The sequence below is a fragment of the Tetranychus urticae genome, chromosome 2 (genome assembly GCF_039701765.1).
Source record: "Tetranychus urticae isolate SD_2017Ah chromosome 2, NJAU_TeUrti_SD_1.0, whole genome shotgun sequence".
Taxonomy (NCBI): Eukaryota; Metazoa; Arthropoda; class Arachnida; order Trombidiformes; family Tetranychidae; genus Tetranychus; species Tetranychus urticae.
In genome coordinates this window covers 28,605,537-28,630,765 of record NC_142959.1, presented here as the reverse complement: position 1 = coordinate 28,630,765, position 25,229 = coordinate 28,605,537, and the positions used below count along the sequence as shown (strand labels likewise).

At 31.9% G+C, this 25,229-nt stretch overlaps 8 protein-coding genes and 1 long non-coding RNA gene across 14 annotated transcripts; 3 read left to right on the top strand and 6 right to left on the bottom strand.

Moving 5' to 3' along the window:
• The first annotated feature begins 52 nt into the window (after positions 1-52).
• LOC107368031 (uncharacterized) lies at positions 53-4,468 on the top strand. Of its 4 annotated transcripts, XR_016198857.1 has the most exons (8): positions 53-148; positions 232-379; positions 827-1,740; positions 2,328-2,959; positions 3,059-3,140; positions 3,209-3,876; positions 3,952-4,124; positions 4,216-4,468. XR_016198857.1 is itself a non-coding variant. In XM_015935811.3 (6 exons), exons 2-6 carry the CDS (start codon positions 251-253, stop codon positions 3,348-3,350), a joined length of 1,899 nt encoding a protein of 632 aa, XP_015791297.1. In that variant the 5' UTR covers positions 53-148; positions 232-250; the 3' UTR covers positions 3,351-4,468. The 4 variants fall into 4 exon arrangements, 1 of the variants encoding a protein (XP_015791297.1); XR_001570044.3 differs by having other exon boundaries at positions 3,952-4,468; XR_016198856.1 differs by having other exon boundaries at positions 3,209-4,124.
• LOC107368048 (uncharacterized) lies at positions 4,435-5,669 on the bottom strand. 3 transcript variants are annotated; one of them, XM_015935830.3, is made up of 4 exons: positions 5,493-5,663; positions 5,339-5,436; positions 5,177-5,274; positions 4,435-5,093 (listed from the first exon to the last, which is right to left on the bottom strand). In XM_015935830.3, exons 1-4 carry the CDS (start codon positions 5,521-5,523, stop codon positions 4,592-4,594), a joined length of 729 nt encoding a protein of 242 aa, XP_015791316.1. In that variant the 5' UTR covers positions 5,524-5,663; the 3' UTR covers positions 4,435-4,591. The 3 variants fall into 3 exon arrangements, with proteins under 3 accessions (XP_015791316.1, XP_089123910.1, XP_015791317.2); XM_015935831.3 differs by having other exon boundaries at positions 4,974-5,093; positions 5,191-5,274; positions 5,493-5,669; XM_089267784.1 differs by lacking the exon at positions 5,493-5,663 and having other exon boundaries at positions 5,191-5,274; positions 5,339-5,381.
• Positions 5,670-5,848: 179 nt separating this feature from the next.
• Positions 5,849-7,127, bottom strand: LOC107368049 (uncharacterized). Its single transcript, XM_015935833.3, has 4 exons — positions 6,851-7,127; positions 6,697-6,794; positions 6,524-6,633; positions 5,849-6,438 (listed from the first exon to the last, which is right to left on the bottom strand). Exons 1-4 carry the CDS (start codon positions 6,879-6,881, stop codon positions 6,003-6,005), a joined length of 675 nt encoding a protein of 224 aa, XP_015791319.2. The 5' UTR covers positions 6,882-7,127; the 3' UTR covers positions 5,849-6,002.
• A 293-nt stretch (positions 7,128-7,420) lies between these two features.
• On the bottom strand, positions 7,421-9,045 carry Ublcp1 (Ubiquitin-like domain-containing C-terminal domain phosphatase 1). The gene is made up of 5 exons (XM_015935794.3): positions 8,950-9,045; positions 8,364-8,841; positions 8,199-8,297; positions 7,992-8,128; positions 7,421-7,913 (listed from the first exon to the last, which is right to left on the bottom strand). Exons 2-5 carry the CDS (start codon positions 8,836-8,838, stop codon positions 7,653-7,655), a joined length of 972 nt encoding a protein of 323 aa, XP_015791280.1. The 5' UTR covers positions 8,839-8,841; positions 8,950-9,045; the 3' UTR covers positions 7,421-7,652.
• A 172-nt stretch (positions 9,046-9,217) lies between these two features.
• Positions 9,218-10,430, bottom strand: LOC107368019 (uncharacterized). The gene is made up of 4 exons (XM_015935795.3): positions 10,173-10,430; positions 10,019-10,116; positions 9,854-9,954; positions 9,218-9,785 (listed from the first exon to the last, which is right to left on the bottom strand). Exons 1-4 carry the CDS (start codon positions 10,201-10,203, stop codon positions 9,326-9,328), a joined length of 690 nt encoding a protein of 229 aa, XP_015791281.1. The 5' UTR covers positions 10,204-10,430; the 3' UTR covers positions 9,218-9,325.
• A 390-nt stretch (positions 10,431-10,820) lies between these two features.
• On the bottom strand, positions 10,821-22,093 carry LOC107368015 (uncharacterized). The gene is made up of 8 exons (XM_025162071.2): positions 21,526-22,093; positions 20,385-20,562; positions 19,800-19,884; positions 19,246-19,309; positions 18,974-19,106; positions 18,215-18,333; positions 11,595-11,857; positions 10,821-11,504 (listed from the first exon to the last, which is right to left on the bottom strand). Exons 1-7 carry the CDS (start codon positions 21,583-21,585, stop codon positions 11,720-11,722), a joined length of 777 nt encoding a protein of 258 aa, XP_025017839.1. The 5' UTR covers positions 21,586-22,093; the 3' UTR covers positions 10,821-11,504; positions 11,595-11,719.
• On the top strand, positions 19,252-20,815 carry LOC107368017 (uncharacterized). The gene is made up of 3 exons (XR_016198854.1): positions 19,252-19,387; positions 19,519-20,248; positions 20,335-20,815. It is a non-coding gene; the product is annotated as an uncharacterized LOC107368017 (long non-coding RNA).
• A 464-nt stretch (positions 22,094-22,557) lies between the features above and the next one.
• Positions 22,558-23,537, bottom strand: LOC112538501 (uncharacterized). Its single transcript, XM_025162072.2, has 2 exons — positions 23,404-23,537; positions 22,558-23,318 (listed from the first exon to the last, which is right to left on the bottom strand). The coding sequence occupies exons 1-2, from the start codon at positions 23,471-23,473 to the stop codon at positions 22,768-22,770; spliced, it is 621 nt and encodes a 206-aa protein (XP_025017840.1). The 5' UTR covers positions 23,474-23,537; the 3' UTR covers positions 22,558-22,767.
• A 477-nt stretch (positions 23,538-24,014) lies between these two features.
• Positions 24,015-24,980, top strand: LOC107368016 (uncharacterized). The gene is made up of 2 exons (XM_015935793.3): positions 24,015-24,114; positions 24,295-24,980. The coding sequence occupies exons 1-2, from the start codon at positions 24,039-24,041 to the stop codon at positions 24,804-24,806; spliced, it is 588 nt and encodes a 195-aa protein (XP_015791279.2). The 5' UTR covers positions 24,015-24,038; the 3' UTR covers positions 24,807-24,980.
• The last annotated feature ends 249 nt before the right edge of the window (positions 24,981-25,229 follow it).

The following is a 25,229-nucleotide window of genomic DNA, read 5'->3' as shown; positions in this document are numbered from 1 at the left end:
AAGTAAGTAGAGAAGTTGGAATTGAAATTCAGAGTGCTGTTTATTTTACTTGAGTTGTTTATCATTTTAATAATTATTTTTTTTAGCCGCAGCCTGATTATCAAAGTTTAGGCCAATTTCAATTTTTCTGCGGAAAAACACTTGTTCGGTGAGTAATTATGATTGCTTATTTTGATAATAGCACCTTTTAACACAACATTCTTTCTTCTTGTTTTTGTCTTCATCTTTCAGAACCCGGAATTCAACTCAAATGGCTGTGGCCAGTGGACATGAAGCTGACAATGTTTATTTTGAGGATGATGAAGAAGAAGAGGAGTATGATGATGATGAAGTAGAAGACGATGACGATGACGACGATGATGAATCTTGCTCGGATCAGGTATGTTTTCCTACCAAAAAAAAGCTATGGGGAAGGAACAGCATCAGCTATTTAACAAGTCTAAGTGCAGGATGAGGGAAAGAAAAGATGATCCTCTGACCTCTTTTCTGACTTTTCACCGAGATTTGTTCGTTGGATTGATGTGATTATTCTTTTGTCAACCGATTTAACCTTGTTACATCAGAGCTTCAATCCATTGTCTGCATGCTTCTCTCAAACTCTCTCCCTCATCTATTCTCTTCACTTGCTATTATGCTTTTTATCCTCCCTTGCCTCGCATCAACATCCTTATGATCAAGTGTAATTCTGTAGCATGTTACATAGGCAACAAGATTAGGTGTACCCACAAAAATGTTCCTTTACACCCATTCCTTCAATTGGAAAACTTCACTGATTTAAACTTAATTATCTTTTCTTTTCTTCTCAATTTTCATTCATACTCTATAGAGTTCAACTACCTCAACATCAACCAGCAATAATCAAAGGGTGGATGGAGGAAGAGTTTGTGACTGTTGCTATTGTGAAGTTTTTGGACATGGCATGCCAGCAGTTGCCCCGACATCAAGGAATTACAATGAAATGAGAGAGCGACTTAGATCGCGATTAAATAAGAGAAAAGCGGAAAGAGGAAGATGTGAAAATCGTTCTAATGTTAGTGCTATCGGTAATGATAAACGCAAAGAAGTGGTTGGAAAAGAGGATAATCGAGATTTAGAGGAGCTCTTAAACTACATTGAAGGAACAACCAATCGAGACGCTAATAAACCAGGTAAAACTAAAAAGAAAAAAGAAAAGCAGAAAAAGAAGAAGGAAAAACAAAAAGACAAGAAGTCCTCCTCATCATTAAATATTATGAATTCGAGTGTTGATAGCGAAACAAGCAATCCTAATCAAGCGGATTCAAAGACAAATGTGTTAAAGTGTAATTTAAGTGAACCAACATCCGATAAAGTTAATAATCACAAAGATAATTATTCCAATGCCTCAAAAGAAGATAAGTCAACTCAAGCAATTTTCGACTTATCGACACCATCAGGTAGTCATAATCTCAGTCCACATGTTGAAAGGACAAAAGAAAGAAAACATAGCAATCAAATCGATCACAACAGCTATCGCAACACATCAGCTACCATTGCCAGTGATCATAAGGTGGCTTGTAATCACTCTATTTCATCTTCTAATATAAAAAAGACGAAAGAAGAAAAAAGACGAAATGGAGATGAGACAAAAAGTGACAAGAATCAGATTATTCATACTGAATTTGCCTCTACTGATTCACATGAAGGCCAACAAGCAACGCACCAAATTTCTCAAGAGAGGCATAATCATGTTCGTTGCTCATCATCAACGCCAACCTCACTGTAAGTTACTTCAATAATCATCATTGTTAATTGTTCACCAATTTTTTTGCCATTATTCTTTTTCTCATAAACCCGGTGACCATCCAGCCATCACCCAACATTCTCACAATAGTGTCGTTGATTCCCAAATATTACAGTTACATAAAGTGTACTTTGTCATTTATCTAACGAGATTTGTTGTAAAGCATTTTCCATACAAATGTTTACTATTTTGCGAGACTTTCAATTTTGAAATTTACTTTACACTCTAGCTCTCTCTTTACTTTTTGTATTCATATCTTTATCTTTTCTCTTCGCTAGTTTTTGTTTCCATTTAACATGTTTTCACAACTAATTTCAAGTTCATTGAATCGATGAAAATTCTTTTAAAGGCCGTTAATAACTTTTACTGGTTTTCCTGTACACGCGCTGTAATAATAAAGTAAATCTAATATAACCTGCTGTGTTAATAAATAGCTCATCAATGGAGCGTATTATTCACAGTTGTTTTGTCTGGACTTGGTGATGGCTAGTTGAGTTTTATCCAAGGTTAATGTTTCAAATAACTACTAAAATTTATCTTTTCTCATTCTTTTATTTTTTTGTAGAGTTAATCATGAAAGAAGTCCGTCTCATTGTTCCATCAATGTATCTAATTCGACAAATAATTCATCGACTTCAAGAACGACGACGAGTATTTCAAAGGTGGCCTCATCTACATCAACAACCCTTTATCCTTCTAGAACACCATCATCTCCACCTCCTCTAGCACCAAGCATAGCCACAACTGCAAAATTAGAAACAACATCAAAATCATCATTAACACTGTCATTAACAACATCAGCCTCATCATCAACAACAACAACAACAATATCCTCATCGCCATCGAGATCATCCTCCTCATCTGCAACAAAAACATCGTCATCAACCACTTCTAATGATATCTCAGATCACTGTGTCAATCCTTCGACAACAGTATCATTTAGAAGTAAAAATGGGCAGAAATTTAGTCAAAGTTCCGGTATAAATAATGCTTCAAATAAAAAACCACACCAGGACAGATTGAAAGAATCAATTCCATCTAGTGATAAGAGAAATTGTCTAAACTTAGCTACTCATAACTCGCCTCATCAATTAATTGAAGAGACACTCTCATCGACACCAAAAAATAGTAAAAGACGTGATAAACGAGAAAATAAGAGTCGTAATAAGAATATTTCAGATGATATTCTGTCTCCAGGTATATAAATTACATCAAATTCACATTGAAACTGAACGTTAAAATTTTCAAATCTAATATTTAATCTCATTTTTCTAATCTTTTATTGATTTCTTTTAGATGAAGTATTCAGGCCCAAAGACATTGATCTTGAAAATGATGAATTAGATGAAACCGAGAAAGAAATTGAGGCTTTTAAAAGGTTTGAAGTGAAAACCAACTAATATCAAACTTAATTTAACTAACTTTTCTTTCTCTTTTTATTCTCAGGTTTTGTTACAACTCTGTGCCACTTGCTCGGAAAGACAAAGTTAATGTTCATGTAAATCTAAAAGACATACTGTTTAAGAGAAGTCCAATAAGTGGCAATCTAGAAATTAAACATTCTGTAAAAAATGAACCTGGTAAATGAAATCCAGACAAATCAAGTGAAAACCAAAGTAAAATTGGACAAGATGGAGGCATTTTCGCAAAATGTCCCGAGGATAAATTAACTGACAAAATAAATTAAACAGGCGATCCAAATCATGAAGACACCAACAACAACAATTATCAAACAATAATCAAAGAAAGTTGTGCCAAGGGACTTTCAAAGCTCTACTTTTCGGCCATGTTTTATTATTGTTTCAAGTTTTCATCATTTCTTCTCTCTTTCCCTTCTCTCTAAACCCACTAATGGGTGCGCAAAAAAAGGTAAAATCAATGGCCATTGAAAAAGAGTTGATAATCTCTGAGCTTTCTAAGTTTAATTTTGTGCTGTTGTACACCAAACTCTAAATGATGAAAAGAATACGGTTGACCTTCATCTTCTGATCGATGGCAAAACATCCAGTTGTAGATGAAACAAATTGTTATTCAGAATCGCATTAAATTGGAAAACACCAAAACACAAAATCCAAGTCTGTAGCAGCGAAAGTTGAAAACTTCTTAGAAAAGATGTAATGTAAAATGTTATGAATGCTATTACCTAGTGTGATACACAATTATAAACATAAGTATTTTTCACCAAACAGCGAAAGAAATTTTGAACACAAGAATGGATAAATGGTAAACCAATGGTCAATTTGTGCTTCGTATCCTAATCAATCGAGGAAACAAAACTAAACACTCTTAATTAAAACCACATTGGATTCAAAATTGATCATTTGGATATAGAAAAAAAACTTCATTGAGCAAAATAATTTTGGTAATACTTATTCAATAAGACTGTTGTTTTATTTCTAAACTTTCCTCTTTTTCTTCTTCTCTCTCCACTTCTCTTTTCATCTTATTAAAAGATTGAGAGATTTCAAAAGGAATCATGGTTTAAGGAAAAGTTGACTATTTAAGTTTTCGGTGTTCTGTTATTTTAGAGCAAAAATCGAACGAGAGAAAGAAAATTATTTATATAAATAAATGTGTCAAATGATTGCAAAGTTATCACCATCTACAAAGCAAATGATTGAAACTTGTATAAAAATAAAATAAAAATAACAAGTATTTCTAAGAAAATGAAATTTTCATATGATTAAATATCATTTTATGATCTTATCGATTTATTGTTCATTTCTTCCATTGAATAAGATTGGATTTGTTCACGGTAAAGCAATCAATTTTGAGACAAAATGAAAAATACAACGAAATTTAAGTTAACTACGATAACGACTACAAGTATTAATACTTATTATATTCCAACCACTTTAACGCTTCGTACTTATTAGGATCCCGTCGAGAAGCAATATAAATTTGGAACTTTACTTCAACGTCTTGTTTTGAAATAGAAAAGGCAAGATCCCTTATTATACAGTTATATGGGGCAGGATGAGCGTGTACAATGCTCATTATCTCCCTGTAATGATCATCATACACAGCCTCTTTGCTGCGTTGCCTTTCCTCTTCTGTTTGTCCATGAGCCATTGGATCCAGAATGTGCTGCGATTGGTATGCTTTTATGATCTCTGAAATTCTTCTAGAAAAAGATCGTCTACACAAATAATGGCAATAGTCTAGGTTACATCCAAATTCAGTAGCTACATCACGATGGACCAATCGATACACACAACTTATATTAGGAGCACCATTTTTATACATTAATGTTTCAAGAAGAAAACAATCGCCATCTTGAAAAACACTCATTGCATGCTCTTTGGTAACCAATCGTGTATTCCAATCAGCGCTATATAATCATGAAAAGAAATTAAATTTTAATAGAGCGCTAACATAAAGTTAAATAGCAATTTTATTTTACAATAATTGTACCATTCGGTATTTACCAGTTCGACACCCAAACGAGGTTGTTCATTGCGCACAAATAAAGACATTTGTTGTTTAATCGGTATGCCTGTGTATGCAGATAGCTATAAAAACAAATATAAGATGAATTAAAAAATATCACCTTTCTTTTCTTTTCTTCTGACTTACCTGATGGAACAATTGTTTCCTGTAATCAAAACTTTCATTTGACCAATCAATTGTAATCTCATGATAATACTCATCCGAATGCCTTATTTTTATTGTAACTAAACAAAACAAAGAACACATTTAAAAACTGAATCAAAATACAAACGAAACTTACTTTTATCAGAATTACTATTCTCTTGATTCATTTCACTTCTAAAAAATATATCTTTGGTACAAATTAAAAATAAGTGAATTTAGAAGATGAATTTCAAATTTTCAATTTAAACACAAAAATGGTAGAGCAAAAGTAGATCACTTCTCGTGTGTTGCAAAGACTAAACTAAGATCACTTTTAAAGAGACTCTTTGGCCATGAATGTTTCTCAAAACCAGTTTTTAAGAAGATTAGCTGTCATTGCGAGTTTAGTCATATGAATAGTCCAAACAGTTTTAGAGTCATTTTGACAAGTCTTCTTGAGTAGAGTAAACAAAGGTTACTAATTCACGAGTTAAAAATTAATAAAGGCCAAAATTTTCATATTAAATATGATTTTATGATCTTATCGATTTATTGCTCATTTCTTCCATTGAATAAGATTGGATTTTTGCACGGTAAAGCAATCAATTTTGAGACAAAATGAAAAATACAAAGAAATTAAGGTTAACCACGGTAACGAGAACAATTATTATTTATAATCCAGGTATCGAGAAGCACTCTTAGCTTGGTACTTTATTTCACAGTCTTGTGGGACAGAATGAGCGTCTGCATTGCTGATTATCTCCCTGAGATGATCATCATACAAAGCTAATCTGATGCGTTTCCTTTCCTCTTCTGTTTGTCCATTGACCATTGGATCCAGAATGGGTTGCGATTGGTCTGCTTTTATGATCTCTGAAATTTTGCTAGTAAAAGATCGTCTACCCAAATAATGGCAATATTGAAGGTTACATCCAGATTCATTAGCCACATCACGATGCACCAATTGATACGAGCAACTTATACCAGGAACTATATCATCTACATGCATTCTCGTTTCAAGTAGAAAACAATCGCCATCATGAAAAGCGCTCATTGCAAGCTCTTTGGTATCGTATTGCCAAGCGTAACGAGCGTTAAAAAATCTGAAGAATCGATGTGAAGAAATTAAATTTCAATTAGCGCACTTTCATAAAGTTAATTAAAAATTTTATTGAAAAATAATGTTACCCTGTTTCGTCGTGTTCAGCATTTAGCATATCGGCGTTGCGATGAGGATTTACATTAACCACGTGTACATCAGATTGTTGTTTAATCGGTATGCCTGTGTATGCAGATAGCTAAAAAACAAATATAAGATGAATTAGAAAATATTGACTTTCTTTTCTTTTCTTTTGACTTACCTGATGGAACAATTGTTTCCTGTAATCAAAACTTTCATTTGACCAATCAATTGTAATGTCATGATAATCCTCATCCGAATGCCTTACTTTTATTGTAACTAAACAAAACAAAGAACACATTTAAAATCTGAATCAAAATACAAACGAAACTTACTTTTATCAGAATTACTATTCTCTTGATTCATTTCACTTCAAAAAAATATATCTTTGATAAGTATAATAAAAGTAAAATAAGTTAATTTAGAAGCAGAATTACAAAATTTTAACTGAAGATGAAGCACAAATATGGTGGAGCAAAAGTAGATCACTTCTCGTGTGTAACAAAAGACTAAACTAAGATCACTTATAAAGAGACTCTTTTTCCATGTTTCTCAATACCAGTTTTAAGATTAGAGTTTCGAGTTCAGTCATGAATGTGCTCGTTCCAAACCAGCTGGACCAAACCGCCTCTCCTGTTCTGTTTGTCTATTAACCATTGGATCCAGAATGGGTTGCAATTGGTCTGCTTTTTTGAGCTATGAAATTTTTCTTTTAAAAGGTCTTCTAACCAAATAATGGCAATGTTTCGGATTACATTCAGTTTGCTTAGTTCCATCACGATGCACGATGAAAATCTACAAAACTCAACTAATCAAACACATCTACAAAGAAAATGAATGAAGCTTGTATAAAAATTAAATAAAAATAACACGAGTATTTCTAAAAAAATGAAATTTTCATATGATTTTATGATCTTATCGATTTATTGTTCATTTCTTCGAATAAGATTGGACTTTTTTCACGGTAAAGCAATTTTGAGTAAATAAATTTTTCATAAAAACAGCATAGACAATAGCATTGAAATCATTACTTTGTGGCAGATCATTCATTTAAGTTGGAAAATCTTGTTGAAATGTTCCTCTTTGGTATCTCCATTCCATAGAACGAACATTCACAACATTTGATGGGCCCGGTTTTCAATCCCTTGGAACTTTTCGATACCAATGTTTATGATTAAGTGATGATAAATCTTTCAATTTTGCAATATGTTTAAGGTAACGAGATAAATATAAAAGTTCTTTATCTTTATGACGATTTTTGTATGCTTCCTTGAAAGGTGCAATGTGTAGTCCATTCTGAGGATTCATTAAGAAATTTCGTCGAATGTCATCAAACATTATTGTATTCTTTGAATTATATTGTGGAAATTTTCCCCAGATCACTCCTAAAGGTTTGACCTAAGTTGAAAGAGGTAAAGATTTATTTTTTATCCAAAGCATAAGTATAAGCAGAGTGGAAAAAATCATGAAACTTACATTAAGAAGTCCATAATCAGGTGAGACAATGTTAATCATAGCACCTGAATCGAGGAAGAACATTATTTTGAAATTTGGATTAGGATGAACACCCATTTCTCTCATTTTGATTTCGATCCATTTCATTGAGGTTGCAGCTATCAAGACAAAAGAAAATCATTAAATAATGACAGAAAAGATCGATAATCTAGTAATTTGAGGACTTACACCAGATAACGATATCATAGTCTTCATAAGCTGATGTTAGAAACTCATGTAAATATGGACGCATCAATTGTGAAACATGTTCTGCAGTGGATCGATGATCTAAAATAGTGGTAAAAATGAAAAGAATAAGTTAGCAGAACGTATCGTAAGTAATCATATATTTACCATATAAAGTGTAATCAATATCTAAAACGAGTAATTTTTTTCCTTCACGAGATGGATTGAATACAGTTATTTTGTACTCTCTAACTCGTTTTTCAATTTTTGCCAAAAACTCTTGCCTTTGGCTAACAGGGATAATACATTCTTCAGGTATGTCCAGGTCGTTAATAACCTCATTATTTGGAACACATGAGGCAACATCTTGTATAGCATCTTCAGTACTTCCAATCATCATTAATTTGGTGCCAGGTTTCAAATTAAGTTCACCTAATTTAACATCGTCTTCAGCTGGTTTGCCCTTATACTTTAATCCAAATAACTTTTGCCTAGATGGTTGGACCCCAGTTTTATGGTATATCACATTCTTTAGATGTTCAACTGTATCATCAGGTTGTAAACACTCCTGTTCCAATGAAATCTCTTGTTTAGCCCATTTAATCACAATAGCCAGACTTTCAGAAGAACTTGAATCACCCATTTTCTGTAAGGATAACAATAAAAACAAGCAATACAACATATAAAATATGGCAAAACGCATAAAACATTGAAAGACAAAAAATGAGACATTAAATAGACTTGATTTACATACCTGACAGTAACTAAGTTAAATATCTTCGTTATTCAACACCTTAAATAAGTGTAATATAAAATTAGATGAATTGTCAATTGCAAAACACAGCAACATGGAAAACAATGACTGAAAAATCAGCTGTTTACTTGGCTCCTCCCAAGATAAGGCGCACATCTTTTGCAGTTTTTTGTATTCAAAACCAAATTTAACCACAACAGGAATTAATAAAACAACTTTAATCATTTATATGTTCAAAATGAGATATTTATTGTTTATCTTTATTTTGAATTTCATGCAATACAATATGTAATTCACCTTCTCAGTGAAAAACGAGCTAATAGAGTACTAGAGCTAAAGAGTTACATTACGATTTTTTTACAAAACGATGACTCTTTCATTGATCAAACTCCGATCCCGCCATTTCTCTTGCTTTCTTTCTATCCTCCTCTGTCTTTAAAAAGAGTTTCAATTTACAGTCTGGCACGGAATGAGCGTCTGCCATGCTCTTCATCTCCTGATAATGATCAAAATGCAAATTTTCCCTGACGGTATTCCTCTCTCTTCTTGCTTGTCTATCCATTGGATCCAGAATGGGTTGCGAGTATTCTGCTTTTATGATCTCTGAAATTTTCCTGGTAAAAGATCGTCTACCCAAATATTGGCAATATTCTGGGTTACATCCAGATTCATTAGCCAAATCACGATGCACCAATCGATGCTTACAACTTATACCATAACCCCATCCATTTACATTCATTATCGTTTCAATTAGGAAACAATCGCCATCTTGAAAATATTTCATTGCAGACTCTTTGGTATCAAATCTCAAAGCCAAACTCAATTCAACTAGCATCCTGAAGAATCGATGAAAATAAATTAAATCTTAAGAAAACCTAATGAAAGTTAACTACAATAATCTTACCCATTTCTGAATTCGAGGTTTACCAGACTGTGTTTGCCATTTACATTGTCCACTTTTACACACTCTTGTTGTTCATTCAGTACTCCTGTGTATGCAGATAGCTATAAAAACAAATATAAGATGAATTAGAAAATATTGACTTTCTTTTCTTTTCTTTTGACTTACCTGATGGAACAATTGTTTCCTGTAATCAAAACTTTCATTTGACCAATCAATTGTAATCTCATGATAATCCTCATCCGAATGCCTTACTTTTATTGTAACTAAACAAAACAAAGAACACATTAAAAAACTGAATCAAAATACAAACGAAACTTACTTTTATCAGAATTACTATTCTCTTGATTCATTTCACTTCTAAAAAATATATCTTTGGTACAAATTAAAAATGAGTTAATTTAAAAGATGAATTTCAAAATTTCAATTTAAGCACAAATATGGTGGAGCAAAAGTAGATCACTTCTCGTGTGTAGCAAAGACTAAACTAAGATCACTTTTAAAGATACTCTTTGGTCATGAATGTTTCTCAAAACCAGTTTTAAGAAGATTAGCCGTCATCTCGGTTTTAGTCATATGAATGGGTATTTTCCAGTCTTTATTCCTAGCATCTGGACTTAAAGCTTCTAATGGCAAAGGGTCAAAACAGCCAAAGCAAAATAGTGAAGGTTAATTAAAAATTGAACACAATGCTTGGATTGTCATAAACTGAATTGGATCAACTAGTTTCATTTAGTTCGCAATTTTCATGTTCATCACTTTCGTTCAAATCTATACCAATCAAATTGTTTCCTCAATCATGGCTAATTACGAACTGATAAAAAATGACATTTTTTGCTTTTATACTCATCGATATTTTTCGAGCATTTGACTTTCTCTATTTTGCTTTCGCTATTTTGTCCTTCTTTTGAGCCCAAACCCTTCTAATAAGTGAATACACAAAGTATCAAGAAATTCTGGAAATATTCGGGAAGAATCTCTAGTTTCTTTATTTTTTTATCAAAATTTAACGATTTGTTATAAATTAATCAGTAATGAATTTTCGTAACTCATGATAATTTAACATGTTGTTTGAACTGGTTTTGTAAAAAATTTTCATAACTGTTCATAAATGAGAGATGAAAATAAGAAATGTTATAAATAAGTGAAGATTGTTAAGGGATGGCGATTGAAGTTGATCATAATGAGTTGAATATGAGAATTACAATTATGTTACACAAAGGTTGATGAGAAATTGTGAGTTACAATTAGGTGCTCATATGATTGATTATATTAATGATGAATATATTTAGTATTTATGAGCTATTAGTTAAAAATATAAAATGATGAATTTGAGTGATTCCATGTAAAACTGGTGTAACATGTAAAAATTTGTTGTACAATCTTCCAATAGTCTTTGAATGAAAATTTTGAGCATTTTAAAAATTTCCTTCAACTAGCCAAGTCGATTCAATAGACTTTTGATTTACATAATTGAGTTGAGTATGAGTTTATCATTCACGATAAACTAATTAGCAATCAAAGTAATTGAATCAGTCAGCAAATCTAACAGGCTTGAGCAAACATCATTGCTGTCGTCAAAATTTTCAACTTGATTATCTTTGTAACCATGGCTGATGTTCAATCTCCACTTGATATGGAAATCCATCAAATCCTATTAAATAAGAAAGAAACTGAATTAAATATATTTGTAGAGCAAAGTGGTTGGTTAATTATGATTAAAAGTAAATGGTAAGATACTTACATTGTAAATAATAATCGAGATATCCTGAGATGATCATCTGGGCGAGATTAATTTGAACTTAAAAATGACTAAAGGAAATGGAAATGACTAGTGGCAACAAAGTGGCAACAATTACAAAGTACAATTTACACGTAAAAATACGTTGGATACGTGTTAAGGTAACTAAATTGCAGCGGGGGATAAATTAATGATGATAATTCCTTTGAATATTTGGAACAGCATGAAAGTCCGATTGGGTCGATAGAGCTGCGAATCCAAAGAGCCTGAAGCATAAGAAAAGAAACAGAAATTAAAAACTGATATTTGACGATCTGGTTCAAAAACAGCAAAAGCAAGAAGAGCAAAGTCAATTTGAGCAAAGCCAAAACAGCAGAATGAAAAATAGCAAAACTTCAACCACGTTGCAGGAGAAATGCGATTTTCTTGTATCGCCAGCGCAATTGAAAAAGTGGTTTTGATTTCGAATCTATGATCATTGAATTAAAAATTTCTCGAAGCAGCAACCTAACCTAGCAAACCAAACAGAAACCATCTCAGGTAAAAAACTGCTGAAGTCTAACAATTTCGATAAACTTCTAATAAACTGATTTCATTTTATGCTCGAAGTTTCATTAGACATTCTGTGCTTAATGATACAAGTGCGTTTCATGAACACTTGAGATTTGCTATTTTGCCTTTGGCTGAAATGGGTTTTGCTTAATTTTGACTTTGCTGTTTCGGAACTTTATCATTTTGATCGTTGGTTGGCAAACAAAGCTTCAAATATTTGTGATAAGGTAAATTAATAAATCTAACCCAGGTGAGGTTGGAGGTAAAGATACAATATATAAGTATAACAATAAAGTTGTAAACTTGATTTACTGTTAAGTTTTTCACTGTTTCAATGGGTAACATAATTTACTATTTTTCAACAGTCTTTTTCACAATCAATTTTGTCCATGCAATTAATTTTGACGATGAAAACAAGCGAAAAAGATTACATGTGATTTTACAAAAGAAACAAGTTGCAATGTAACAACAGCCAAGCGTAAATATTACCAATTGTTGTTTGATTGTTGACTGCATTTCTTTCAACATTCACTTCATACAATTCAATCACATCATGGCTATTAGAGTCACTTTTTCCCTTTCATTAAATCATTTTCATCTTCTTATTGATTCTTTACGTTAACTTCCTTTATTTCCCTGTAGATAATACACTTTTTTACCTTGTTTTTCCTTCTTTTTTTCTTACACAAAGTTTAACTCTCCTATTCACCGTGTTATTGACCATCTTTTTCACCATCATTGTCATTATTATTATCACCATCATCATAATCATCGTTGTCATTTTCATCTCTATTACTAGTGGTTTTGGGAAAGTAAATGACGAAGGAGGAAGATGGATAACAGGAAGAAACAGAAGTGGTGAGACTTATTATGGACTATGAAATATCTTTTCCCATCATCATCATCATCAAACAACAACAATTTGCTAATATGTGAGGGGTTTGACTTGGAAGAAGTCGGTAAAGAAAACATGAGAAAAAAGAGGAATTTTCGTTATTTACTTTCCATAACATTTCAAAGGCCTATGTGAATATTGAGTAACGTCAAGAGGGAAATTGAAGATTCCCATGCTCATAGTTTTATTATTGTCGAGATAAAGAAGACCAGACAACTGAATGTCAACGGTTTTATTTTGAAAATTTGAAAATCCACGCGACCCTGAATCTCATCGCCATTACCATCGTTTGTTACCAACACTACAATGTTCAAGATTCCTTGGGTACCAATTTTCCCATCGTAATATATTTTAATAGTGAAAGAAACTAATATATTTTTTTGTTCATTTCAAATCTTACAAATTCCCTGCATTCTCAAGATAATATAACACATTGACAATAAATTGTCAACAATCACTGAGGCCAATTGAATGGGCAAATATTTACAAGGAACAAAAGGATAGACCAAGTACAATATGGACAAGCAACATCAAGACAGATTTGATACTTTTTTACCTTTAACGGTTTACCTTTCGCCTTCACATTTCTCCTTTTTTTATCTAGTCTTCACCTTTTCTCTGTTGATCGTTTTTTACCATTCATCCATCTTCTATACATTTCTTGGAAAGTGCAAAGACATATTGTGTCCTCAATAGTAAAATCACATATTGTAATTGTAAGAAGTTTGCTTTCTTCATTCATCTTATTTTTTTAAAAGCACACAACGAACGGCCTTTTAACGGGCAAAATAGAGAGACCTTTAAACTCTATGTTCCCATGTGTTCGCCTTGTTGGTAAAAAAAAGGTCAAAAGTCATTGTGAGTTTTCTCTTTCTTTCTTTCTACACTTTCTTAAACTTATTTTGTTAAGAAGTTACTGTACTTTCCTTATATACTTTTTATGTACATCTTTCATCTATTTTTTTCAGGTCACACGGTAAGCATCTTGCGTGAAGAAGCGTTGTTAATCATCATCAAAATTTTAATAAATTATTTCATATTGAAAGTTGATTATATTAACCTATTGTGATCCATTTAAAAAGGGCATTTCGACTGGTTTTTGATAAAAAAATGTCAATTGACGTATTTCATTGTTATTGCCTCTCCAATTTGATTTAATGTATCAGCTTGATAATAGCAACCTGAATAAGCTTCACGATGAGCCTAAATTGTGAATGAAATAATTGCTTCAAAATATTCAATTGCTAAAAGTATATCAATTATACGGAGAAATAATTAACATCTTTAGAGTTGAACAAAAAACGTTATCAACAATCTTGATCTCTATGAACTGCATGCAGATCTATGTGAATAATAGGAATCGTGATTTAAACGCAATTTAATTTGATTACTAGAAGCCAAGATACATAAAGGTGCAAACAAATGCCAAACCGGACGGCGATATTGTAATCTTTTACAATCTAATCTTAACATTGGATAATAATCTGACCAAGAATAGGTAACTAACCTTGGTAAACAAGGTAATATAATGAGCTAAATTAATCTATTTTCATCTTTTTTTTGATTAAATTTTTCTTTCTTCTTCCAAGTATTTCATTTTTACAACAAAAACCTTCCCAAGTATTTTTGCTGTTCATCATTCAGATTAAATTGTTTCCTTCAAACGATCAGGATGGTCTAAAATAAAGAGGAGGAAGACAATGATGATGAGAAGATCAGAAAGAAGTTCTCATCATTATCTCGGTGAAATTGAAATTTGAAGAGCAATTGAAGGAACTAAATGAAATGTAAATTAAACCTTGTTAAACCACTAAAGTGTTGAATGTAACATTTAGTATTGATCAGGTTATGTCCACTTGAAAAGATGACCAAAGCGATTGGTTAATCTTTCAATTGTTGTGTTTGGTGAAGGAGGTTGGATTAACAAATATCTTTGGTATTTTATACAAGGTTAAAAAGGTGAGTTGATGAAAAAAAAGAGAGAAAGCCTTCAAGGTAAAAAGGTAAAGGTAATAAGGGTGAGAATACACCTTTCTTTTGATTCACATTCTTGTGTTATTTTGTGTTCATTTTTACCATCTTGTTGCTGTTAACTTTCTCAACAATTTCATGTTCGTAGTGAGAAGAAAAGAAGAAAATTCCTGTGTTAATTTGAGATGAAAGGTAAAAGGTAAACTTGAATTTCCCTTGAACCAAGTGGTTGTTATAAGGCGTGCAAAGGGGAGGTTGAAGGTTAGGTGTTCGGGGTGGGGTGATAGGTTGTTGATGGAGGAATGTTACTCTCATCGTAATCATCTTTTCACCTTACACTGTGAATCTGTTTTCACATTGAATATCGTTATCATTGTTGATGGCCAGAGTAGACTCAATAAGGTTAGCACGCAATGACAATAATCTCAAGATGATGATGAAGCAGCTTAATTATGCTTATAATCAAAACTCTATTCATTTAATGTTCAACTTAATTTGAATTAATTCCTCTCAATCTTGCTTAAGGCCTTTTTGCCCACTGTTTTCCTCTTGCTTACCTTAACATTTTTACCTTTTTGGCACACCTTTTCGCTCTCTCTCTCTCTCTTCCTTTCATTCCTTCATCATCGCCATCAGCATCTCATCATTATCTTGGTCAGTATTTAGATGTACAATTATTATTATATGATTACAACTTAAATGGTTTAACGCAATTGGTGATAAAGAAATGATCACTTCGCTTTCAATGTTCAATGTTTACACTTTTCATTAAATACTTTTCTCCACCTTTTCACCAATATGATTAATTCAGGATAATCAGTTGAATGATATTCAATGAGTTTTACCGATCATTTTACAAAAGTAGACAAAATAATGAAAAGTCAACAAAATATCAATTCCAGTCGATTATTTATTCATCATTATCACCTTTCTTTTCAACACCTTTTACCAGAAAATTGTTTTCTTTTTCATTGTATCAAATGTTTAAAATTATCACATCATCAGGTTGTCATTGAATTTCAATAATTGTATCATTAGTTTCATTTAAACCCGTCCAATCAATCATTAACCACTTAACCTTTGGCTGGGAAAGTGAAATTCATTGATTATTAATGTGAAAATTGTTTTTCACAGTTTAATGGTTTACATGAAAGGATTGAAAGCATAACTAAAATATGGCCAATCAATTGAATATGTGACAAGAATTAATTCATCATTGAAATTGTTGTCAAGCAAATAAATTATTCAAAGTTAAATCAAAAAGTCAAAGCAATATTGAGTAAAAAACGTTCAAATGGTGAAACAAGTTTAATCTAAAGCAACGTTTCTGGTATCTTAATAATGATATGGTTTGGGTTAAATTGTTGGGTATAAAATGATTCGTAAATGGACTTTTTAAAGCTACAATTTCAGTTTTGGTTAAAAAAAGTCGAAATAATTTAAATTGCTATTTAAAGGTTGAGATGAAACGTTGAAAAAATGTTTAAAATAGACCCAAAGTTGAAGTCTTTTTTTATAATAATAAAGTCTCACATTCATCATCTTTCCAATGTAAACCTAATGAAGTCATTAAGTTGAAATAACAATCAACAGTTGAGTCAATAACAAGCCCAAAATTAAGGTAAATGGCAACAATTACGATTAGATGTTTAAATTAGATTCAACATTTAAATAAGCTCACGATCAATATTGAAAAAATATCATTCACTTAAAACTTCTCAGGCCTAAACTAAGGTGAGGCTTGGCTATTAAGTAGGCTTAATAAGTAACATAGACTAATCATATGTTAATCATGGTCATTATTCAATCATGATTAATCGTGATACCGGAACATATGTCATATCGAACCATTGAACCAACAGGAAAACAGTTTAACTCAAAAACCGATGGAAAATGTTTAAACAACAAAAATAATGAAACAATCGGACAATCAATTGAAAGCTGAAGTGACAGTTGATTAATAAACATGGAAGGGAAACAATTAGAAGGAAAACTAAATTACAGTTAATTGTTTTACATTACTTGTACTCTTAATACAAGGTGATAACATTAGTAAATAGATATTTTTAATGCAAGGATTGAATGCAAATTGACCAAGATAAAGTTGATGAACTTGAAAAGGTTTTCATTTGTGAAACAAGTTTGAATAACTTTCCAATTTGTTGTCATCTGAAAGCCATGATTAAAGATGAAAATTGCAAGTTGGGAAAAAAGGAAGTTAACTTTAACCATTTAACCATGTCCAGATTGTGATTAAAATTGCAAAGTGATAATGTTTAAAGTAAATGAAAAGCTATCTCCGGATGTGAGAACTTTTCTTCTTCTTCATTATCATGAATAACATGATGAACGCATTCCTAGGCATACAAAGTTGATGGTCAAATGAGGACAGATTAATGGGACAAATTAACATTCCTATGTGAGTCCATTAGAACTGACCTTCAAAGATGACCATCATTCTTTGCGTAACCTGTTTCATCTTACCTGTCTCTTGTTTATTTGTTTCTTGAGAAATATAATAATGATGATGATATAAAAAAACGCATTCCTTTGGGTAAATGAGATTTGTTTAGTTTTACCTTCATCATTAGTTTCATCTGTAATATTAGTATTAATAACTAGACATTTGTGAACAAAAACAACTATGACTTCCTGTCAGGCTGATGATCATCCTAAGGATCAAGATGAAAATATATATGATGAAGTAGCTAGAAAGGGGAACCGCAATTAAGAGCTCATCAAGATGAGACTAACCAAGGCCTAAGGCAATCTTGACTTTAGTTTTGTTTTTTTCTTCTTCCAATCTTTCAAAGACCTTTTTCTTTCAGACTTTTTCACCTTGGGTTCATTCATGCGTTTCCTCTTTAAGATGTTACAGGTAACATTTTATAAGACTGGTAATACAGGTATAAGATGAGTTGACCAGAAAAAAGATTGACTCTAAAAATATTAACTTGTCTTGGTATTATTATACAAGACAAATTAACCCAAGACTTTGGACATTTCAACCTTTTTCAATTATTGTTATCATTGGAACATTTTGTTGATAATTATATATTTTAACATTATCAACTAATTGCTGTCTTTACTCATCTTGACAGAAACAATTTGTGAAACAAATCATTGGACCTCTTGGACGACTATTTGGTGGGGTTGGGTGACTCAAAGCTTTGTTGGACAAAATGAATTGATTGGTCAAACTTACCTTTCGTTTGTGTGATTGTTCAAAGTAATTGCGACGCAATTGGAAACAATATACTTCACCCAAAGGCCATTCTTGTTGAAGTCTGAGTAGCAATTCATTATCTCTTAATTTTCTTTCACCTGAAACAAAAAGATTCATTTAAATTAGCGATTTGCAACATCAACAGCTTATCAAAATTCAATGTTAAATCTCTAACCTTCATACTTTTGAGTGAAAGAGTTACAATTTTGTCTCAATTTGAATCGTTTTTCATCTCAATTTAAACTGAGATTCTCTAATTGTTGCGGTAAGTATTTCAATTACATTTACCTTGATGGTACATGTATTTCTGTAATTTAATTTGAGATACCTTGAGATGTAAATAATCATCTCTTGAGATTAATCTAACAATTGACTTTAAATCTAATAGATTTTCAATGTTCCCTGTACTTGTGAGGTTAACTGTTCTTAAAAGCTTCCCGTGACTGGGAATTGTAGTTAATTGTCTAACCTACAATTAATATTTAACGGACTTTGAGATATGGTCATTCTTAATGATAAAATGGATAAGATGTACCAGTGGCGTAAACCAGTAACAATTGTATGTAAAATTGTATTTATCATCCTCAAGATCAACCTCATTAACATCATCATAATACTGCAATTAACATATTCACTAACATAATTTTTAACAGAAGCGTAAACAAATTGTTGACATAATTATTGTCTTAAGGCAGAAAGTAGTAAAAATAATTAGAATGAAAATTCAGGTAAACTTACGTCTGTTCTGTGGGCAAACTTCATATAAAGCAAATTTGGATGGCCTTTCATCTGAATCGTAACATTGTAATAATAATTGGATCACTTCACCAACAGTGGTCACATCTGATATTAATAAGCTTTTGTATAAAGACTGCAAAAAATGGATCAATTATTAGTTTAATTAAGATTGAAATAAATCACTGATAATAACTTGTATCAATGATATTCAATTGATCGATCTATCTATTGATAATACATTAATGCACGCAAAGATGGCGTTATAAACTTACCGAAGACATAAGGCAACTGTCGTAGACCTTAACAAGGCCTCCTCGTTTCATCATTAAAGTAAATCTAATTATAGTAACGGAAAGATGATTAGTAGACAATTAATATATTGGTATTGGACATGGAACAGGATAGGGACTAATGGTAAGTAAATGTGATTTTTGTTGGTATCTTTTTGTTTTGTTTGTCTAATAATATCCAAAATTAACTCTAATTTTGTTTTCCTATTTCCTTTTTTAAATTTATCTTTTGGTTTTACTTTTGGTTTTTGGAAGCTCATTTACTGTGTCAAAACTTTTCAAGTAACTCGATATTGGGACAATATAATAGCATTAATATGAATCTAATAATAATGTACAGCAACAAAGAGATAACATAAGTTCTTCTGATGCTTTTTCCTGTTCGAAACCAAAGAAGATGCTTCTTCTGCAGCTCTGTACAAAGGAAGACATTTGAGACTCTTTGACTACTTTTGGAGACTTTTATGTGTTTTTTCAACGGATGAAAGGAGATGATGAGATGAAGAGGAAGAAAAAGACAATTTAAAGTGACTTACTTGGTATCTTGATGAGGATAAGATGCTTGGATTTGAGCTGGACAAGACATATCATCAAGAACAACAACACTTCGAATCGGAATGCCTTGGAAACAAAGGGACAAAAGGGAAAATGATGATCATTGGACTTTTAAAATTTAAAGTTGCTCAAAATTGGAATCAAGAATCAAGTAAAACCCATTTCGTATTGATATTTGTATTGAACCTTTTCCTTTTGGTTGGATGGGGCCGTGTCGTTCAAAGCTCATACAATCTCAGTGATTAATTAACTGGTGACTGAGTTGATTACATTAACATACAACATTGTTACATTGACTGTTGAGATGTTTGTGTGAGAAATTATTGGCATTTAAAATGTACAAAGAAATATTTTCGTTACGGTCACTGCTTATTGACCGTTAATTGTATATTTTTGCAACTTAAATTGTCAAATCCGTAAGAATATGCAAGTATGAGATTTGATCAATCTATCATCAACAAAACCAAGAAGGCTTGTCAATGTAACTGAAAATTATGCTTTTTTGTTTTATTGCAGATTCCTGATGTTTGTGGTTTAACTGTTGATAATCAGTTGATGAGGCTTACCTGTTTTACGGATAATAACTTCCATAGCAACGTAAAAGAGATTGGGATCGGTGTGTTTTAGCCTGAATTTGTGTAGCAACATTCGAACCATGTCATTACATGTTGTATCTTCAGTTATGGAAAGTGTTTTATACTCAATATCAGAGCATAACACTTTGGTGTAAATTTTAATCATGGACTGTAATCAAGGAGAACAAGAGGAAATCGTTAATTAATTAGCTATAAGTATATATCATGAATTGTTTAAACAAGTTAATTGTGTCAAAAGAGCGAGAGGAAAGTGGATTATGACTTGAGGCTGAACTGGATTCACATTTAAAATCAAATTAACAGTTTTTTTTCTACTCCTGCCTTCATCATCTTCGTTATCATCTTCAATTGAATTCAGTTGAATTCATTAAATTGCACATTTTACTATCGTTCATTTTAAACATCAAGCTTAATCGTTTCCGTTTGTAACTGAAACGGAAGCTTTGAAAGATTGTCTTTACGCACATCGAAAGTTTTTGAAAAATTTAGATTTCAAGTTTTTTGTGTTTACTGTTGATGAGAGTGTTGATTGTTTACTAGCTTACTGAGAAGGCTACCGGAAAAAGTAACTCCAATGAAGGTAACTTGGTGTTGGTTAGCCTTAGAAGGTTAATTGTGGCTCGTGGTCCGTGTCAATGGACAACACCCTAGACCGGATAATATTTGATTATCTCTACCCTTAAGGTTATCAGAATAAAGTTGAATATGAAGATGAAGGAAGGAAGGAAGAAAGAAAGTAAAGAAATAACAATTTAAAGTCTAAAATGGTAAACAATCAATACCGGTAAAGCCAAAATTTACTCTCAAAAGTCTAAAATACACAAAATTCAATCTGAATCAATGTTTGAAAGTCGTGTCATTGTCCTGAGTATCAATCAGACTAATTTTAATATTCACAGTGTGGACAATCGATGCAAAAAACACTTGTGTATTCAGCATCGAAAATAAAGTTATACCTAATTTTTAGTATCTTTGCCATATTTGATAAGAATGACTAGTGAATTGGTCAAAGCAAGACATTCTTATCAAAATATGGGCAAAGATACAAAAATAAAGTATAACTTTTTTTCGATGCTGTATAAAGAAACATAATGTTGAGACTTTTACTTACTTTGGAAGGTCCCGATGAAATGGAATCCGAGATGGATGATCTATCTGAATCAAAAACCATGATGGATTCACAAATGATAGTTGAAATCCGAGTTGTCAATGAAATAAACACAAGTTTCAAAGAAAAACTTAAAAGATTTGATAAAGTCTCACAAAAGCAGTAAAAGTAAGAAAAAGATGAATGAAAATGAAAAGGTCACAGAAAAATCAATTGAACAGTCGTAAGTTATTAACTGTAATGTTGATTAAAATATATCCAAGGTATTGTCTGTTGATTAAACTAAAGGAAAGGTAAACAATGTAAACAAAATAAAATAGTTTGTTAATTGTTCAAGTTGTTGATGTTGTTCACACTGTTAAATCTTTGAGTGTGTGAGTATGTGAACTGTAAGATGCACAAAATGTGCAGCAAATATTATTTCTTGAGCCTGCGTATAGCCATAAAAAAACCAACAACAACAACAAGATGAAAGGTTCAAGTCCTTTTAAATGGGCAGGTCACTTTTCCTTTACCGACATACACAAAAGCTAGGCCTCGTTGGCTTGGCCCCGAAGTCTCTGGCCTTACAAGCTACTAACGTAAAGAGAGTTGCCCTCAACTTTCCCTATTAGCTTCGGGGGTTAACCTCCTCCCACTTCCTTTCTCCTTACAAAGAGATGATGAGGACGATGAAGAGATGAAGATAAAGAGGATGATAAGGATAAATTGTGACCTGAAGAGGAGAGAGAGAGAAAAGCGAATCAAAGAATAATGGTTTGAGAGACAAAATTTTGACCTGAGTTGACAAGTTTGACTGGATAAAAAGATATAAAATGGTACACAGAGAAAGTGCGAGAATTTATATGTTAATAATAACAATTTAATCTGTATTATATCATGATTGATTATTATTGTTATAGCTAATAGCTTACACTCAATGAATGTTGATTTATTTACGCTGTATTTGATTAAACTGATTGTTCCAACGTCCATTCATATAAATGTATGCTTGCTTCAAGTCTACTGTTGATCAAAGTTTAACCAATTAAACTATTTCTAATTTAAATATTTATCCTTTATTTATTTTGATACAATTTAATTTTAACAATAAATGACCGATTATATTTTAAACCCAATTTTTGACAACAAACATTTTTATTTATAAAAAAGCGAGAAAAATTAAACAAATTTTTGTTTCCCTGTTAACATCAAGTCTATACTGTTGATGGTTAGTAAACTTTGGTTTGATTGTAATAAATCTTACTATTGTGGAGCATGATTGTTATTATTGCTGTTGTTATTACCATCTCTCATCTTGATGCTTGGATTGACTTGCGTTAAATATGATGGTTTAATTGGACCGTAATTGGGTTTAGGTTGATTTTGTGGATAATATGCATGAAGATATTTGATGTGTTCAAAGGCTAAATTCAAATATTTGGACTCTTGTTGCATGCGATAATCCAAGGCTCGTAGATGATTCTGTAAGTAGTTAGCCATTGACTGGACATCACTTGGATTAACGGTGTGATCATTGATGTATAGCTTTTCTTTCACTTTGTCAACCAGTGAACTGATGTCTGGACATGAATAAGATTCCTCTTTGAATCCTAACAGTTTCTTTTCCAAATTAATCAACTTTTCCAGGCATTCTTTCAATCGAAAATGAAAACTTCCAATCTTTTTATGATGACCGAGTAAAATGTCTTTCACTGTTGTAACAAATTTCCTCAGCTTTTCGTGGATTCCACCGCCAATGGACGACAAGATGCCTCGAGCTTCTGCATTTGATTCTACGGCTGCAGGAGTTTCCTCTGAAATAAAAAAGGATAAAATCAAATTGAAATTGTTATAAATGACAAAAAAATGGTAAAATAATTCACTAAATATCTTTCTTACCTGAATTAGTTGAAGCAATTTGAAGACAGCAAATGATAGCAAGAGTACAAAGGATTAGTGGCTTAATCATGATGAAAGGTGACTGTTAAAGAAATGAGAAAAGTATGATTTGAAATTGATACAATGAAGGATGGTTGATTAACTAAAAGCGAATTAACTTGTTAACAGCTTTTAAATAATCAAACCTGTGGTAATGATGGTCGAGTTTTTTTCCTTTTTCCAAAGATATATGATTAATATTGTTGGCATCTTAATTGTGGAAATCAACTGCAACTTTAAAAGGTTGGCAAGCCATTAGTGTAAAGTCAAGAAGATCATTATTCACATTAATATTGTAATAATCCTGTGAAAAATCTGTAAATTACATCAAAATTATCATTCTTGATCGTTTAGCCAATTGTTGGAACTTTCCTGCAATGGTTTTCCTATTGATTTTGGTAAATTAATGGGCCAATTTAATGTTTTGTTTTATCATCTTTGTTTCCAAGTGAAATTAAAATGTGATAATCAGTTGATTTGACTCAGTCTTTCCGATTGCTTGGTGTAAGATGCAAGTTTCCTTCTTCCAAACTCATAAGAAATCGAATCACAACTTGTAATTGTTCATTTGTTCATCAGCCATTGATTAAATCAAAATGAAATCTTCCGTTGCTACTGTCTTGATTCTTGTTTTCACTTGTTCAACAACTGTTTCATCCGATAAAAATTATGGTAAGTTAATCCATTTAGTCTCCTTAACAGCCATGGTTGCTGTTGTTTTCAAATTTTCCACCTCTTGCGTATAATAACATTAGATGGTCCTAATCAATCAATCTTTCAGTCAACCAATTTATCTGTTGTTTCCAAAAAATCTCATTCTTTTCCTATGTTTACTTCATTGTTTACTGCCAGATCCATTATCTGCCCTTGAAATTAGAGGCTTTGATCCTGATTATAAGCTTCAAATGCCATTCCATGGATTGCTTCAGAAATTTGCAACTTGCTTGAAAAATATTTTCACTCTTCATCGAGGTAAGCTTGACGAGTTGAAAGGTAAACTGGACACTACCTTTGACCGAGTTTCGGTTGTGGATGGAAAATTGAAAGAATATGAAAGCTCGTATCAAGAGTATCCATCAAAAGGTTCATGTGCTTGTCCTAGTGTGGATCAAATCTATGGAAAGCTGAAAGAGTATCCAACTAATTTTGCAGTTAACTTGAAGTTGTTCCAATTGGTTCCATTGTGGGGTAAAGTTGGACGTCTTGAACAAATGATTTATCAGAATCACTACACACTCCGTAATTATTTGAATTTTATCCAACAATTGGAGAGTCATAACCGATTCGTTAGGCCCAGGAAAGATGTTAATGTCACCGGTGAAATAGAAAGATATTTGCATTCAGTTGAGTCCGTCTCCGGGTAAATTTTTGCATTCCCATTTCTTTCTTTATGGTTCTTTACCTTGTTTGTTTATCCTCATTTAAAGATGTCCTTTTGCTTTAATAATCAACTTTTTTCTAAATATCAACATTGTATCTCATATGAATTAATTGGTCAATAAACGTGGTTTGAAAGAGATGAAAATTATAAAAACTAACCTTCTACTAAGGATGATTTTTTCGTGATTTTCTTGTGAAAAGTGACAACTAATATTTCAAACTGGATAATTGAGTATTAAATATTCAAATTTTTCCCAAGTAAAAGGAAATTATTTCCTCTTTATTCAATTATTAAATTTATAAATTAAATTGTTGCAAATTAAAAGAACCACTTTAAAAAAACCAGTTGTGTAAGTTGCATCCGTAGTGACATCTAGTGGATTGAAATAGTTTTTGTTGCGAAAAAA

Bases quoted from the DNA above. Each gene is read 5' to 3' on its own strand.
- LOC107368019 (XM_015935795.3), bottom strand. From the start codon at position 10,203: ATGAATCAAGAGAATAGTAATTCTGATAAAA. The intron at 10,117-10,172 runs GTAAGTTTCGTT...TGTTTTGTTTAG, and splicing joins GAATAGTAATTCTGATAAAA to TTACAATAAAAGTAAGGCAT. The intron at 9,955-10,018 runs GTAAGTCAAAAG...TTGTTTTTATAG, and splicing joins GGAAACAATTGTTCCATCAG to CTATCTGCATACACAGGAGT.
- LOC112538501 (XM_025162072.2), bottom strand. From the start codon at position 23,473: ATGATTAAGCCACTAATCCTTTGTACTCTTGCTATCATTTGCTGTCTT. The intron at 23,319-23,403 runs GTAAGAAAGATA...TTTTTATTTCAG, and splicing joins AATTGCTTCAACTAATTCAG to AGGAAACTCCTGCAGCCGTA.
- LOC107368049 (XM_015935833.3), bottom strand. From the start codon at position 6,881: ATGAATCAAGAGAATAGTAATTCTGATAAAA. The intron at 6,795-6,850 runs GTAAGTTTCGTT...TGTTTTGTTTAG, and splicing joins GAATAGTAATTCTGATAAAA to TTACAATAAAAGTAAGGCAT. The intron at 6,634-6,696 runs GTAAGTCAAAAG...TTTGTTTTTTAG, and splicing joins GGAAACAATTGTTCCATCAG to CTATCTGCATACACAGGCAT.
- LOC107368031 (XM_015935811.3), top strand. From the start codon at position 251: ATGGCTGTGGCCAGTGGACATGAAGCTGACAATGTTTATTTTGAGGAT. The intron at 1,741-2,327 runs GTAAGTTACTTC...ATTTTTTTGTAG, and splicing joins TCATCAACGCCAACCTCACT to AGTTAATCATGAAAGAAGTC. The intron at 2,960-3,058 runs GTATATAAATTA...GATTTCTTTTAG, and splicing joins AGATGATATTCTGTCTCCAG to ATGAAGTATTCAGGCCCAAA.
- Ublcp1 (XM_015935794.3), bottom strand. From the start codon at position 8,838: ATGGGTGATTCAAGTTCTTCTGAAAGTCTGGCTATTGTGATTAAATGG. The intron at 8,298-8,363 runs GTAAATATATGA...CCACTATTTTAG, and splicing joins TATTGATTACACTTTATATG to ATCATCGATCCACTGCAGAA. The intron at 7,914-7,991 runs GTAAGTTTCATG...CTTTCAACTTAG, and splicing joins CTGATTATGGACTTCTTAAT to GTCAAACCTTTAGGAGTGAT.
- LOC107368016 (XM_015935793.3), top strand. From the start codon at position 24,039: ATGAAATCTTCCGTTGCTACTGTCTTGATTCTTGTTTTCACTTGTTCA. The intron at 24,115-24,294 runs GTAAGTTAATCC...GTTTACTGCCAG, and splicing joins TTCATCCGATAAAAATTATG to ATCCATTATCTGCCCTTGAA.
- LOC107368048 (XM_015935830.3), bottom strand. From the start codon at position 5,523: ATGAATCAAGAGAATAGTAATTCTGATAAAA. The intron at 5,275-5,338 runs GTAAGTCAGAAG...TTGTTTTTATAG, and splicing joins GGAAACAATTGTTCCATCAG to CTATCTGCATACACAGGCAT. The intron at 5,094-5,176 runs GTACAATTATTG...ATGATTATATAG, and splicing joins GAACTGGTAAATACCGAATG to CGCTGATTGGAATACACGAT.
- LOC107368015 (XM_025162071.2), bottom strand. From the start codon at position 21,585: ATGGTTTTTGATTCAGATAGATCATCCATCTCGGATTCCATTTCATCG. The intron at 19,885-20,384 runs GTAAGCCTCATC...TTTGTTTCCAAG, and splicing joins AGTTATTATCCGTAAAACAG to GCATTCCGATTCGAAGTGTT. The intron at 19,107-19,245 runs GTAAGTTTATAA...CATTTTTTGCAG, and splicing joins ACAGTTGCCTTATGTCTTCG to TCTTTATACAAAAGCTTATT.